Source organism: Dermochelys coriacea, chromosome 5, assembly GCF_009764565.3.
Source record: "Dermochelys coriacea isolate rDerCor1 chromosome 5, rDerCor1.pri.v4, whole genome shotgun sequence".
Classification (NCBI taxonomy): domain Eukaryota; kingdom Metazoa; phylum Chordata; order Testudines; family Dermochelyidae; genus Dermochelys; species Dermochelys coriacea.
The window spans coordinates 36,016,870-36,033,310 of NC_050072.1; the positions used below are offsets into that span (position 1 = coordinate 36,016,870).

Below are 16,441 nucleotides of genomic sequence, written 5' to 3' on the forward strand. Positions count from 1 at the left end.
ACAAACTTCCTCGTGGCTGGACTTTACAAAAACTAGACAAGCCATTTACAAAACACACTTTGCTTCTCTACAAAAGAAAAAGGACACTAAGCTATCTAAACTACTATATGCCACAAGGGGCCACAACAATGGTTCCCGTAACCCATCCAACAATATTGTTAATCTATCCAACTATACTCTTAGCCCAGCAGAAGAATCTGTCCTATCTCGGGGCCTCTCCTTTTGCCCCTCCACCCCCACGAACATGATACAGTTCTGTGGTGACCTAGAATCCTATTTTCGACGTCTCAGACTCAAGAAATATTTCCAACACACCTCTGACCAACATACTAACCCACAGAGACCTTCCTGCCAATACTACAAAAAGAAGGATTCTAGGTGGACTCCTCCTGAAAGTCGAAACAGCAGCCTGGATTTCTACATAGACTGCTTCCGCCGACGTGCACGAGCTGAAATTGTGGAAAAGCAGCATCGCTTACCCCATAACCTCAGCCATGCAGAACACAGTGCCATGCACAGCCTCAGAAATAACTCTGACATCATAATCAAAAAAGCTGACAAAGGAGGTGCTGTCGTCATCATGAATAGGTCGGAGTATGAACAAGAGGCTACTAGGCAGCTCTCCAACACCACTTTCTACAAGCCATTACCCTCTGATCCCACTGAGAGTTACCAAAAGAAACTACAGCATTTGCTCAAGAAACTCCCTGAAAAAGCACAAGAACAAATCCGCACAGACACACCCCTGGAGCCCCGACCTGGGGTATTCTATCTGCTACCCAAGATCCATAAACCTGGAAATCCTGGACGCCCCATCATCTCAGGCATTGGCACCCTGACAGCAGGATTGTCTGGCTATGTAGACTCCCTCCTCAGGCCCTTCGTTACCAGCACTCCCAGCTATCTTCGAGACACCACTGACTTCCTGAGGAAACTACAATCCATTGGTGATCTTCCTAAAAACACCATCCTAGCCACTATGGATGTAGAAGCCCTCTACACCAACATTCCACACAAAGATGGACTACAAGCCGTCAGGAACAGTATCCCCGATACTGTCACGGCTAACCTGGTGGCTGAACTTTGTGACTTTGTCCTGACCCATAACTATTTCACATTTGGTGACAATGTATACCTTCAAATCAGCGGCACTGCGATGGGTACCCGCATGGCCCCACAGCATGCCAACATTTTTAAGACTGACTTAGAACAACGCTTCCTCAGCTCTCGTCCCCTAATGCCCCTACTCTACTTGCACTACATTGATGACATCTTCATCATCTGGACCCATGGAAAAGAAGCTCTTGAGGAATTCCAGCATGATTTCAACAATTTCCATCCCACCATCAACCTCAGCCTGGACCAGTCCACACAAGAGATCCACTTCCTGGACACTACGGTGCTAATAAGCGATGGTCACATAAACACCACCCTATATCGGAAACCTACTGACCGCTATTCCTACCTACATGCCTCTAGCTTTCATCCAGATCATACCACTCGATCCATTGTCTACAGCCAAGCGCTACGATATAACCGCATTTGCTCCAACCCCTCAGACAGAGACAAACACCTACAAGATCTCTATCATGCATTCCTACAACTACAATACCCACCTGCTGAAGTGAAGAAACAGATTGACAGAGCCAGAAGAGTACCCTGAAGTCACCTACTACAGGACAGGCCCAACAAAGAAAACAACAGAACGCCACTAGCCATCACCTTTAGCCCCCAACTAAAACCTCTCCAGGATAGGTTGTAGATCCTTGATGATGCGTTGAAGGACGACCCATCACTCTCACAGATCTTGGGAGACAGACCAGTCCTTGCTTACAGACAGCCCCCCAATCTGAAGCAAATACTCACCAGCAACCACACACCACACAGCAGAACCACTAACCCAGGAACCTATCCTTGCAACAAAGCCCGTTGCCAACTCTGTCCACATATCTATTCAGGGGATACCATCATAGGGCCTAATCACATCAGCCACACTATCAGAGGCTCGTTCACCTGCGCATCTACCAATGTGATATATGCCATCATGTGCCAGCAATGCCCCTCTGCCATGTATATTGGCCAAACTGGACAGTCTCTACGTAAAAGAATGAATGGACACAAATCAGACGTCAAGAATTATAACATTCAAAAACCAGTTGGAGAACACTTCAATCTCTCTGGTCACTCGATCACAGACCTAAGAGTGGCTATACTTCAACAAAAAAGCTTTAAAAACAGACTCCAACGAGAGACTGCTGAATTGGAATTAATTTGCAAACTGGATACAATTAACTTAGGCTTGAATAGAGACTGGGAATGGATGAGTCATTACACAAAGTAAAACTATTTCCCCATGGTATTTCTCCCTCCCAACCCCCCCTTCCCCCACTGTTCCTCTGATATTCTTGTTAACTGCTGGAATTAGCCTACCTTGCTTGTCACCATGAAAGGTTTTCCTCCTTCCCCCCCCCCCTGCTGCTGGTGATGGCTTATCTTAAGTGATCACTCTCCTTACAGTGTGTATGATAAACCCATTGTTTCATGTTCTCTGTGTGTGTGTGTATATAAATCTCTCCTCTGTTTTTTCCACCAAATGCATCCGATGAAGTGAGCTGTAGCTCACGGAAGCTTATGCTCTAATAAATTTGTTAGTCTCTAAGGTGCCACAAGTACTCCTTTTCTTTTTGCGAATACAGACTAACACGGCTGCTACTCTGAAACCTGTCAGTAAGGCACTTCTTGCAAATACTGTGTCTATGTATTAATTGTTGTTTGTTAAAAGTAATCCATAACCATTGTGTTTTGACAGGGCAATTTTATGTGCAGTTATATTTTGTTCATAGAATAATGTGTATTATAAGTGTATGCATATCCTGACTATCAGTGGGAGCTGTTGGTTCCCACTACCTCTGAAAATCTGCCCACCATCTTTTTAAAGACCATCCCAAGATAAAATGTGCTATTTAAGACTGGAACTACTTTTCTGAAACCAACTTCCTGATGTCCAGATCAGTTTTGGGATGGCTACATACATTCAATAAAACCTGTGACTGTTGGGCAATTGGAGTGTTTTTACTATTTAATTTAATATGAAATGTCTGTCAACAAACTTACTAGTGTTTCAAAGAGAGTTGCAGAAATAGCAGCCTCCAAACAGGTCACTGATAGAGAGGAATTTGGTTTGCTTGGTAATTGTGTGCATGCAAACAATATGGCTTTTAATACAGCCAAATATAAAGTCCTACATCTAGGAACAAAGGATCCAGTCCATGCTTGCAGGATGGGGAAATCTAACCTGGGAAGTAGTGATCTGAAAAAGATTTGGCATCAGCTGAACGTGAGCTCTGAGTGCAACTTTGTGGCCAAAAGGGCTAATATAATCCTTGGATGTGTAAACGGGAATCTCAAGTAGGAGTAGGGAGGTTATATTATCTCTGGATTTGGCACTGGAGTGATTGTTTCTGGAATACAATTTCTAGTTCTGTTGTCCACAATTCAAGAAGGATGTTGATAAACTGGAGAAGGTTCAGAAAAGAGTCATAAGAACAATTAAAGGATTAAAAAACATGCCTTATTAGTGAAAGACTGCGGGCACTCAATCTGCTTAGTTTAACAAAGAAAAGATGAATGGGATTTGCTTACAGTCTATAAGTACCTACATGGGGAACAATAAATTTGATAATGGGCTCTTTAATCTAATAAAATAAATTTGATAATGGGCTCTTTAATCTTGAGTGATTCTCAGACTTTTTTTTTTCACGGACCACTTGAAAATTGCTGAGGTCTCGGTGGACCACTTAATGACCTTTCCAAATGTTGTTTGTACCATTAGCTAACTATTATAAAGTGCTTTGGATAAAAGCACTATATAAAATAATCTTTATAATAATAAACATTTTTTGTTCTACAGATAATAGCACACAACTCATATTTTAATATCAGTAGTCTTACCTTTCTAATGCGATGGATATGCCCTCTCTCCCCCACTGGAGCAGTCCCCAAACAGAGGCTGGGAGGAGGGGGGGGTCTCTCCCCGGCAGCCGCAGCCCTGGGGCTGGGGAAAGTCACTTCTTTCTCTGGCCGCCGCAGCCCTGCACGTCCCAACCCTCCACCCCAACTGCTTTTTCCTTGGGGGACTCCCAGGGCTTAAGCCCCTGGGATTTAGGCATGTAAGTTCTGCAACAAGCCCATGCCAACAGGCAACCCCCACAACACGTGCTTAAAGTGTCTGGGGGAAGCACATCAAGCGGACAAATGCAGGATTTGTAAAGGGTTTCCCCCCAGAACAAAAAAGGAGTGAGACTTTTTTGCCTCAAGCAGCTCCTTACGGAGGTGGCACTCAGACTGCAACCTACATCGGTGTGGCAAGACCCAGCACCGAGCTCATCAGTGCGCAGTGCCCTGGCGGCAGTGGTAGACAAGGCACCATGGAAGGACTCTGGCAGAGACCCGCGGCACCACCGCTCCCCAGGATCGAAACCGGAGGGATCCCATTCCCTGACACAGAAGCAGCACTGGCAGCAGGGGAGGAGTGGATCTCCGACTCAGAGACTCCATCCCTTTGGAGCTGGCCAATGGAACACGTCCTAGAGAGGCGCACCCAGGGCCAAAGACTTTGGAGCTGGCACTGTTGACTTCGGCCCTGCAAGAGGGACCGTTGAGTCCAGTGCCGTTGGACTCCCCGAGCCAGGTAATTGAGGAGGTGGAATTGCCACCCAGCCCAGGCACATTTGAGGCCGTGAGAGACCTTATCGCCATGATGGAACCACAGTCCCCGGTCCTTTGAGCCAAGCCTCCGGTGGGGGTTTCCACAGGTTGATCTGTTTGCCACCTGGAGCAACAGAAAGTGCCCAATGTTCTGCTCCTTCCAGAAACACAGCCCTGGCTCAATCACGGACGCAGTCCTGCTACCCCGGGGAGGTCATCTGCTTTACGTGTTTTCCCCCGTTCCCTCTCACAAGGTCCTACTCAAGGTCTGCAGGGACAGAGATAATTCTGGTAGCACCAGTGTGGCCTCGACCACATTGGTACACCACACTCCTGGAACTGTCAGTGGATGCCCCAGTCATGTTGCCTCTCCTCCCTGACTTGATTGCTCAGGACCACGGTCACCTTCATCACCCTGACCTGCAGTCCCTCCACCTCATGGCTTGGAAGATTCATGGCTGAACCCCATGGAGCTTCTGTGCTCGGAACAAGTAAGGGAGGTCCCACTCAGCAGTAGGAAGCCCTCCACTAGAGCCACATATCTGGCAAAGTGGAAGAGATTTACTACTTGGTGTGACCAGCGTTGTACACCCCCTTGTCAGGCACCTGAAACAGCAAGGCCTGACAGCGTCCTCCATAAAGGTACACCTTGCTGTATCTTGGCCTTCCACCTGGGAGCATCTAGATGCTCCATCTTCACCAACCCTGTGGTTGGTCATTTCCTCAAGGGTCTGGAATGCCTACATCCCGAGATCATACAGCCTGTCCCTGTGTGGGACTTTAACCTGGTCATCTCCAGGCTAATGGGGGCCCCTATTTGAAGCACTGGCGACTTGCTCCCTTTTCTATCTGTCATGGAAGGTAGCCTTTCTGGTCACCATTACATCAGCAAGGAGTGTGTCTGAGTTAAAGGCCCTTACCTCAGACCCACCTTATATGGTTTTCTACGTGCAGGGATAAGGTGCAACTCAGACCTCATCCAGTCTTTCTTCTTAAGGTTGTGTCACACTTCCACGCTAGTCAGGACATTTTCCTGCCTGTATTTTATTTTAAGCCTCATGCCAGTAGCCGTGATCAGAGGCTGCACTCCCTGGATGTTCAGTGAGCACGAACTTTTTAAATCGAGTACACTAAGCCATCCAGTGACTAAGTCGAACCAGTTGTTCATAGCGGTGGCAGACCAGATGAAAGGACTCCCGGTCTCATCTCAAAAAATATCCTCCTGGATCACAGCATGCATCCACATGTTTTATGAGCTGGCCAAAATACCAGCCCCGTCTCTTATGGCACACTTCATGAGTGCTCAGGTCTCATCAGCGGCGTTCCTGGCCTAGGTCCTGATACAAGAAATCTGCAGGTCAGCAACTTGGTCCTCGGTATGTACATTCACCTCTCATTACGCCATCGTCCAACACGCCAGAGATAATGCAGCTTTTGGCAGAGCTGTGCTCCAATCAATGATTCCATAACTCTGACCTCACGGCCTAGGTAAGGCTTGGAAGTCACCTAATTGGAATTGATATGAGCAATCATTCAAAGAAGAAAAACGGTTACTCACCTTCTCGTAACTATTGTTCTTCGAGATATGTTGCTCATATCCATTCCAAACCCGCTCGCCTTCCCCTCTGTCGGAGTAACCGGCAAGAAGGAACTGAAGAGGCACCAGGTAGGCAGGGTTATATATTGAGTGCCATGAAGGCACCACTCCAGGGGGCTCCACAGCTGACCCGACAGGTGCTGCTATGGGAAAAACTTTCCAACGACTATGTAAGTGGCACGCACGCACCTAATTGGAATGGATATGAGCAACACATCTCAAAGAACAACAGTTATGAGAAGGTGAATAACCGGTTTTTTTTCTTCCCCACTACTGGAGAACTGGCTACATGACAATATCCAAATCTGAAATTGAGCTTGTTTGTTTAATACTTTAGACTGAAGTTAGATGCAGAGCAGATGCAGTTTACATTGCATCATTGGTTATACCAGGTTTGGGCAGAGATCATTTTTTATCTTGATAGTTTTCATTTGCCACATAACTAAGAGTTTTCCTCAGTAAATGTTCTGCTGGTTCAACTAAAGAAGGAAATCCATTAGTTTAAGACAAGAAAAGTTATCTACAGAAGACTAGAAGTACTAAAAGAAAAAATTAAATGTACTATAACAACATGCTATTTTCCTGAAGATGAATTCTTGTTTTTATTTCATTTTACAGTCTCTGCAGACAAGACAAAAAATATTACCTGCATTTATTTTTATGACGGCTGTTGTGTTCACAGATGGACTGCAAGAAAAGTTACCTATCTTAAAAAAACAAAATACGCTCAGGTTAATATTCAGTAAGTATCTAATACCTTTCTCATAAGAAAGTTTTGGAATGATTGAAGTCTAAACTAACTGTACATATTTAATTTGCAGTAACAGTACTTGGCATTAATATACACTTTACATTTTCACACTGCTGTAAAACATTAACTAATTAACCCTCAACACACCCCGGGAGGTAGATTGGCAAGTATTATCCTATCCTAAAATAGGGAAACATATAGAAGGGTAAAATGGATTGACAAGAGCATACATTGAATCAATGGCAAAGCTAAATTTGGAATTCAAAACTATCTAGTTCTTAGCACTTTGCACAGCTAATGAAACAGTGCTGCCTATTGTTCCTCTGCAGTCTTTCATATGTGTTTATGCGTTTCTTTATTATTACCAGTTTGCTTGTATTCAGTATGCAATATATTTCCATGCCCTAACCCTATCTGTTCAAACTCGAATTGAGGTTGCTGAGAAATGAACATCAACATATCCAATGTAAATGCAGATTTGAGTAGAATGATGAAAGAACAAAACTGCTGGCATCAAGGATAAATGCAGTACAAATATAAATCTCCTAGTAGTCCGTTTTATATTTGCTTTGGTAAATCTACAACTATGTTTAATATTTTATTAGATAAATACAAATGGTTGGAAAATTAAATACAATAGACTTAATTCTGCTTTCAGATATGCACATATAACTTCTTTTGGCTTCAGTGATAATTGCATTGGTGTAGCAAAGGTCAGTTTATGCTGTTAATATTGTGATCTTTAGTAATCAAAAAGTTTGAGATTAAGAGAAAAACAGAAGAATGGGTAGGATCACTACTAAATAAGTAAAGAAACCACTTTAGAGGACATGGAAGCAACAGACACTGACAGTAGCTTATATATATAATTTTTTTTTTAATGAGAAGTGCAGTTGACAGTGAGTGTCTGGAGAATTCTGTTGAAAGGATTGATGAGAGAGTAGTGAAACAGTTCCTCGATAAATTTAATGAAAGAGCAGAGTTGGATGATATAAGTGTAAAGAATTAGCAGAGAAACCTGAAAAACCACTAGAGATCATTTTTAACAACTGATAGAAGAAAGGTTATTTTACAGTTTCAGAACAATTGTACCATTATTCCCCCTCCATGTTCCATCAAGGACACCTGCTTTAGGTTTCTGGCTTCTAGCCATCACCTCTCTAGAACAGAGACCTTCATCTCAGTCCCTCCTTACTGGGCAATTTTTAAAGCTGCATAGTTCCCTTCCTAAGCTATGATATCCTGAGCAAGCCAGACAGCCTAACAAGTTAGCATCTGCACTTTGCTATCTCTCCAGAGTATTGCTCGCAGTTATAAGTTAAACCAATCTATAAAAGCAAGCATGTTTGTTCTTAAGATGAAAGTGTTGCAGAGGAAACATGAAAAACAATAAATAACCTGTATGCATACTAAACCTTACCAAAGGTCACCCCTAACTCCTACCTCAGGCTCTGGTAGATGTCAGTCCTTCAAAACCCACAGCTGGGTTTTCTCTATGGTTATAAGTTCGTAGTTGTCTTACCTCTGGGCAGCTCAGCCAATTCTTTATACAGCTACAGCCTTTAATTTCCAGTCTCTATGAACAAGCAAACAGCAACCAATCACCATCTCCTCAGGGTGTAGCTCCAAAAGGCTGGTTTTTTGAATAATCAGAGATTAGGAATTTGCATTAACTTCTTTCTAAGTATTCCCCAGGAAATCCACTGAACACTTGTTGTCCCAAAAGTCCATTTTTGCTTGGCTTTTAAACTTGCAGGCCTCACATCTATCACATCTCCGCCCTAGAAAAGTTGCACACAATCCTGGCCCACAGTAATACATACACAATTCATTTAATACAATGTACTCCAAAGATACTTAAACTTAGTTCAATACAGTCTCCCAAGGATGTGGCAGGATGTCACTCATTATATTACATAGGATTTCAGGTTAATAAATAGAGTCCTTAAAACCAGAAAAAAAAATTGCAGGAAATTGCTGACAAGCCTAACTTCAGTATTAGCTGCCATATTTAAGCAAATAACAGGGGGATCTTACTGTAAGTACAAAGAAGGAAAAAATTATTGGTCAATACTAGGTACGTTTTTAGCGTACCTCTCTGCCAACCCAGGTGTAGTGGATATAATTCCTCCTACCAGAAGATGGACAGGAAAAGAAGCAAAAGTCTTCTGCTGGTGTTACCTTGGATTTGAGGGTTGTGTGTACCCCAGAATATAATTAAGCCAATTGCAACTATATTATATGCATTCAGCCACCATGAATTAAGAAAATAGAATACCCACATAGTTAAGGGTTAATTGGAAAGCAGGCTTCTAGTTGCAAGGTCAAAACTAACTGGCAGTTTCTGCTAAGCGGAATGGGAAGAGGGGAAAGAAAAGTAAAGAAGTGAGACTGAAAATCTTGGTGGTTGGAAGACCTTGAGTCTCGGCTCCTCTGATATTAAATGTTTATTGAAAGTTTAAAAAAGTAATGACTTAGTAGGGGTCATTATGACCTGTGTGTTTTGTAAAAGTTAGTTTTAAAAGATTAGCTAATACAGTGTACTTTGGAGCAATTCTCTAAAGCCATCTTGAGAGACATTTTTCCTGACACCTTATCTCCCTGGTGGTAAGCAACTGCCCTGGCTTACCTGCTGTTAATTACTCAATACCATTGCAGAGTTTAGGTAAATAGCTGGAATGTTCTAAACCTATTGCTTCTGTCTGTGTACTAGAATCTAATAAACTGGAGTTTTAGATAGAGCACGCTTACTTGCTTTAATCTTTTATCAGATGGAATCTCTGTGTTCCCATTGATTTATTCCTGACACCGCTTGGAGTGAAATAGTTCAGTTGCCCCTGCTGTGGGTTCTGAAAACCCTGGGTAACACTGGCATTTGCCATATATGCAGGGCCAGCTCTAGCACCAGCTAAGCAAGCTGGTGCGTGGGGCGGCGCTGCTGAAGGGGCGGCACTCCGGCTGTTCTTGGGCGGCACTCAGGCAGCAGCCCCAGCGGCAATCAATTCAGTGGCAGCTCCTCTCCGTTGTTTCCTGCGGCAGCAATTCAGCAGCGACTCTTCTGGCTCAAGTCTCGCCATCGGCGGCAATTTGGCGGCAGCTCCCTCTGATGTTCCTGTTCTCTCCAGCGGCGGTGTATTCATCAGGTTTTATTTATTTTAATTTTTTTTGCCTGCTCGGGGTGGCAAAAAAACGTAGAGCCAGCCCTGCATCCTGACCAGCCCATCCTTTCAGTTTTCTTTTTGGCTAGTTGGCCAATTCCCGCCCCCCACACCCCAGCACTGGATACTGCTATTGAGGCTGTTAATTTCAGACAGAGGGACACCAATCATTATTTCTTATCTAATAATATGCTTTCTCTAAGCAGTCCTGACATTTCACCCTTTCTCTTGTATTTGCAGCTTTGACATCAAATCCAGCTTTTGTGTTGATAGATTTGGGATTTTTTTTTCCTGAAAATTTTAATGAAAACATATAATAAGCAGGATTGGTAGGAACACCTGTTGTTAAGGTTGCCCAACACTTTACATAATACCCTATTTTCAGTTGCTCCTAACTTTGGCAAAATTTAACCATTTGGGCTGAAATTTTCTGTTAATTGTCTGTCTTGGGCTAATTATTATTGTTTTATTATTTATGAAAAATTTCAGTGAAAACCTTTCAGCCTTTTCTGAAAACTAGGTTAGGAAAAAATAAATTGTTTTGCAATGTTAAAAGAATTCTAATGACCTTTTCTTTGAGATTCTCTAGTGTCCCCACGCTTTGGGCAGGGACTCAAAATTTGGCAGAAGGGATGACGATAGTGTCAGGGAAGTGACTTTTTGCTGTTCCTGTGAAATACTGCCAAATGTGACCAAATTATAAGAATTTGAAAAATCTCAGTTTATACAGTCTCAATACACATGTTAGAGGTTAGCAGCTAAAATCTTTGAATATTCCATCCTCACCAAGTATGCTTCATCCCCGCACAGCCCCTGTTGCTGACCAGACTGCACATGCACCATCCCCACAAAGTGACTGAGCATGTTTCACCAGCTCACTTGTTACTGGACTTAGGGTTGCCAACTTTCTAAAGGCAGAAAACTGAACACCCTTGACCCGTCCCCTGCCCTGCCCCTTCTCTGAGGCCTTGCCCCCACTCACTCCACCTCCCCTTCATCACTTGCTCTCCCACACCCTTCTGCTGGGGCAGGGGCTTGGGACGCAGGAGGGGGTGAGGGCTCTGGAATGGGGCTGAGGAGTGTGAGAGGGGGCTCTGGGCTGGGGCTGGGGTTGGGGTGTGGGAGGAGGTGAGAGCTGTGGCTGAGGGTGCAGGCTCCAGGCTGTGAGTGGGGCTGAGAGATTTGGAGTGTGGGCTCTTGGCTGAGGCTGGGGCTGTGGGTTGGGGTGTGGGGCTAGGAATGAGGGGTTCAGGATGGGGGAAGGGGCTGGGGCAGGGGTTTGGGGTGTGGAAGGGAGTGCAGGGTGCAGGCTCTGGGAGGGAGTTTGGAGGTGGGAGGAAGGTGAGAGTTGGGGTGAGAGATTCAGGTGGCGCTTACTTCAGGCAGCTCCCAGGAAGCAGTGACATGTTCCTCTGGATCCTAGGTGGAGGGGTGTCCAGGGGACTGTATGCGCTCTCCCCCCGCCTGCAGGCACCTCTCTCACAGCTCCCATTGGCCTAACTGGGCTGTGCCTGCGTTACCCTCACACAGTTATGCAGCCTTCTTCAACCCAGGAGTGCAAAGCTGGACGTCCTGTCCACTCTGGGCCAAAGTGGGATTGGACACCAGAATGAAGGGCAGTGAGCCTTTCTCTTCTGTGCTCTCAGAGACTCCCTTGCTGGTACCCAGGCAGCATGGAGGAGGAAGCCGCTTTACTTAAATGCAGTGGGGACAAAAGCTGGACCTGGTGGGAGGGAAAGTAATAGATTAGGACACAAGCCTGGTCTGGTCAGAAGGAACTGGTGGAGGTGGTGGGGAAGACTGGTATTGGTTGGGCAAGGAGAAAGGGACTGGGAGAGAGGAAGTGGATAGAGTGAGAGGCATTGTAGTTGATGCAGAATTTTGTTTATGGTCGGATGAAATGAAACAGGTTTTGTTAGTCTCATAACACACACCATTTATGAGGAAAGCGTATGCTGAAATGGAAGAAACTCAAAAAGTCTCTCTGTTTCCTACTCCCATGGTATATCTTGTCACTAGTACAGTCGGGCTTGTCTTTTTCCACATTTGAAATGTATGTGGTAGTTCATTGCTTCTTGCCTTTTTCTTATGGAGGACGCTCCTGTGTTCATGCATCCTGCTATGAAATGCTTTTCAAGAGGGGTGCTGCATATGTACATCTATCTGTAATACTCCTGCTTGGGATTTTAACCTGGTATTAACAAGGCTCATGGATTCCCCATTAAATTGATTGTTCTCTTCACTGCTGCTCCTTGAATGTTGCTATTTTCACTGCAGTTACATCTGTTTGGATTTGTGCTGGCTGCACAGATACCTTCTTAACAGTTAACAGCTTTTAAATGGTTCTAAGACTTGAACAAAATCCTACAATATGTATTTGCGGGGGCAATACATTGAGGGAATGTCATTTATTAGTAGTTAAGCTTCCTTTAAGAGAAGTTCACTAGAAGAACATAGCTTGTTGTATGGAATTTAGTGAATATTTGTTTTAAACTATAATTGCTAGTTGAATCTAACATTTTATGAAGTGGTGTTGGTCCCAGGATATTAGAGAGACAAGGTTGGTGAGGTAATAAAAGTTGAACCAACTTCTGATGGCAAGAAAGACAAGCTTTTGAGCTTACACAGAGCACTTCTTTAGGTCTCGAAAGCTCATCTCTCTCTCAAACAGAAGTTGGTCCAATAAAAATTACCACCTTACCCACCTTGTCTCTCTAATTAAAACTAAGCCCATTAACTCTTTTAGTTGTCCTTGATTTAAGAAAGGGTTGAAAATTAAAGTTTCTTTGTTTTTTGTGGTGACAGGGATCAAAATTTGACGGATGCATTTCAAGAGGATACCTGTCAAAGCAACAATGGATCATGTTCGTTTTTCCCCCCATATATTCCATTTGCTGAAGACTATTGTTGTCAGGTTAAAGCTGAAAATGTCTTGGGTATAGGCATATCTGATTGCGTTCCTATAAATATGAATAAAATAGGTAACTACTTTTGTAAAATACTTAAAGATAAAATACTACATAACAAAAGAGATCAAATAAAACCATGCTGACATTTAATTATACAGAATAACTCTCTTATAAAAATCAAGTGAAAAGCATTAAAACAAAAAATAAAAATAGAATATCAAATTGAGGATACAGCATACTTTTCTGTCTTAGCACTTGGATAATTGTTCTTCAGTTGGTTGCATTGCACTGATTTTACGCACCTGTATTGGTGTATGCCCTAACATCCCATCTGGAGCTGCCTTACACTGATTCCACTGTGTCTTCTGACAGCTTCTTAAGCCAATAAACCTCCTTAGAGTTTATAAACAGATATTCCCTTCTTCTCTACCTTATATAGCTGCCCCTCCTCACAAATGTGCCCCACTCTGCAGGGCCACAGCTGATTTATTGGCTAAGACTACAATATCTGCCCCTCTATATCCCTTCTCCACATTATTAACCCCCCTGACTTACTTTCCCTAAGTTATACTCCTAGGCATGTGCCCCTGCATGTATTGCTACCTCTTTCTTCCAGAAATATCTTCATTTTACGTGCTCCTCATGAGGGGATGAGCACTACCAACTGAAGGTGTTCCTGGAGGAGAAAGGGGAACAGCAGAAGGAGATATGTGTCAGATTTCAGCGTTGGTCTGCAGTCCACAGCTGGACTACTGGTTTGAGGGCACAGGCACAGAGGAGAAGTAGCAGAGAAAGAGACCCTTATCCAGGAGATTGGAGTTAATGGTAGATACTGGGTGTTCAGCACTTTTCAAAATCATGCTACTTATTGGAGTGCCTGAATATGGATTTACAAATCAAAGTTTAGGTCTTATTTTTGAAAATTCTGGCCTATATAAAAGAAATAATTCAAAAAGCTCCACCTTTTTCTCTTTCTTTGGTTTTGCACCTCTACCATTAAAAAATTAGGAGTGGAATACATTAATATGGATGATTAGAACCCTGCAAATCTGCTTTATATCCATGGATCATTTTTGCGGATTGGATGTAGATACAAATTTTGTATCTGCGTGGGGCTCTATGGATGATTCAGTGGGTAAGCAGAAACAAAGCAGTTGTGTTCTTGGATTGACAGCAAGAACATGCTATTTAAAGAAGAAACAAACCCTTCCCATGCACCCTCCACCCAAAAGCCAGAACTGAATCTGCATTACTGTTTGAACATTTACAAGATTTTATTAATCAAAGTACATTACCTTGCTGTTCCCTCTTAAAGTGTAATATATACTGTAAGTAATATGTAAAATATATTTATATTTTTGAAGAGATTAGCATATTGGCAAAAGCTCTTTTCATAATCTGATACATGCAAACTATGTCAGTCTGACTCTTACTACATTGTCGATCAATCACCTCAACACTTACCTAAGTTAAGTGTCTCCTGAACAGGAACCGTCAGTTGTGTCAAATGACACTGTGGTTCTCTGATGTTCAGATTTGTCGGGTGAGAACTCATCAACTGTTTTAAGACTTGTATGTCTCTCATTGAAAGAGGTTTTTGATTATGGTTGTGCTTCCTTGCCTTTCCATATAAATTCTTTCAACATATTGCAACAGAGCAGGGTTGAAAAACTTTACCCTCATTAGTGCATTACCAATGTGTGATTAAACACCCTTCCAGTGTTGTACACATAATGCAGTATATTTATTTACTAATGACTATAAGAACTAGTGTGAATTACTGATTTTTTTTTATGGATAGTAAATGAAGGTCAGATTCTTCAACCATCTGGCACATTAAATAGCACTTTGACTTAAATTGGATGATTTGAAGTGCTATTCAGCATCCAAAAGGATTTTAGGATTTGGCTCTAAGTAAACAGATGATTCATAGATACTAAGGTCAGAAGGGACCATTCTGATCATCTAGTCCAACCTTCTGCACAACGCAGGCCACAGAATCTCACCCACCCACTCCTACGAAAACCTCATCTATGTCTGAGCTATTGAAGTCCTCAAATCGTGGTTTAAAGACTTCAAGGAGCAGAGAATCCTTTCTCAAGTGACCCATGCCCCATGCTACAGAGGAAGGCGAAAAACCTCCAGGGCCTCTCCAATCTGCCCTGGAGGAAAATTCCTTCCCGACCTCAAATATGGCGATCAGCTAAACCCTGAGCATATGGGCAAGATTCACCAGCCAGATACTACAGAAAATTCTTTCCTGGGTAACTGAGATCCCATCCATCTAATATCCCATCTCAGGGGATTAGGCCTATTTACCCTGAATATTTAAAGATCAATTAATTACCAAAATCACATTATCCCATCATACCATCTCCTCCATAAACTTATCGAGTAGAATCTTAAAGCCAGATAGATCTTTTGCCCCCACTGCTTCCCTTGGAAGGCTATTCCAAAACTTCACTGACTTTATCTTTTCCCAGAATCCCTACATTGCTCACTTCACTGTGCCATTCTTCTAGTGAATTATTTAAAATAAATAAGTCCATTATGCATATCATACAAAACCAAGCAACCATAACATTATGTTGTGTACCTCTTCCTCCCTCCATCCTGCCTGATTCCACTTCTTCCTCTGTTATGCTTTGCCATAGGTTAGCTAGGTTAGAATATGAATAGGATGGAGTCCACATTTTTATATCTACATAAAGACGCTTGACAATTACAGTTCAGTTTTGTTCATGTGAAAATTCTGTCTGTATAGTGATCATACTGAGGAAAACAGGTACAACCTCCTCAGTGGATACTTCCCAGCTGTGACACCTACCACTAATCAGCAGCAGTTGTCTAGCTTAGTCTCTTCTCTCCTCTCAATACTTGTCCATTCCCTAATGGTTCTGCCACCCTTCCTTCAAACTCCTGTCACCCCTGAACTGTCTTCCAGCTGAGTTCTCCCTTATTTCTCCAGGTAGGACTCAGCTGCAGCTCTATTATTTTCTCTGGCCTCTGCCTTTGAGAGGAGAATGTGGTACTCGCATTATAAATTGAAACAATAATTCAATACATTTACATATGAAAGAAATTAGTCTACAAACAATATAGTTAGTTGTGTATGTAATCTCTGTCCTATATGTAGTTTTTCATAATTACAGTTGGTATATATGTGATATGCATTGATATGTGCAAGTAGGTTACAACTTACTTTGTTTAGAATAATAAGGAACTCTTCCTAGAATTTACATACTCAAGCTATTCTAAACTTTTAATTGAAGTCAAGTTGTAGAATGTTTTTCTATTAAAAGTATGAGAGCTTTTTTTT

General features: G+C 42.8%; 1 protein-coding gene across 3 annotated transcripts in view; it reads left to right on the forward strand.

Moving 5' to 3' along the window:
• IL31RA (interleukin 31 receptor A) overlaps nt 1-16,441 on the forward strand; it is a 79,531-nt gene that overhangs the window by 20,993 nt on the left and 42,097 nt on the right. For all 3 annotated transcript variants that reach the window (XM_038403840.2, XM_038403839.2, XM_043514787.1), the window contains exons 7-8: nt 6,923-7,046; nt 13,019-13,194. In XM_038403840.2, coding sequence (XP_038259768.1) covers nt 6,923-7,046; nt 13,019-13,194 — 300 coding nt within the window. The remainder of the gene's footprint in view (nt 1-6,922; nt 7,047-13,018; nt 13,195-16,441) is intronic.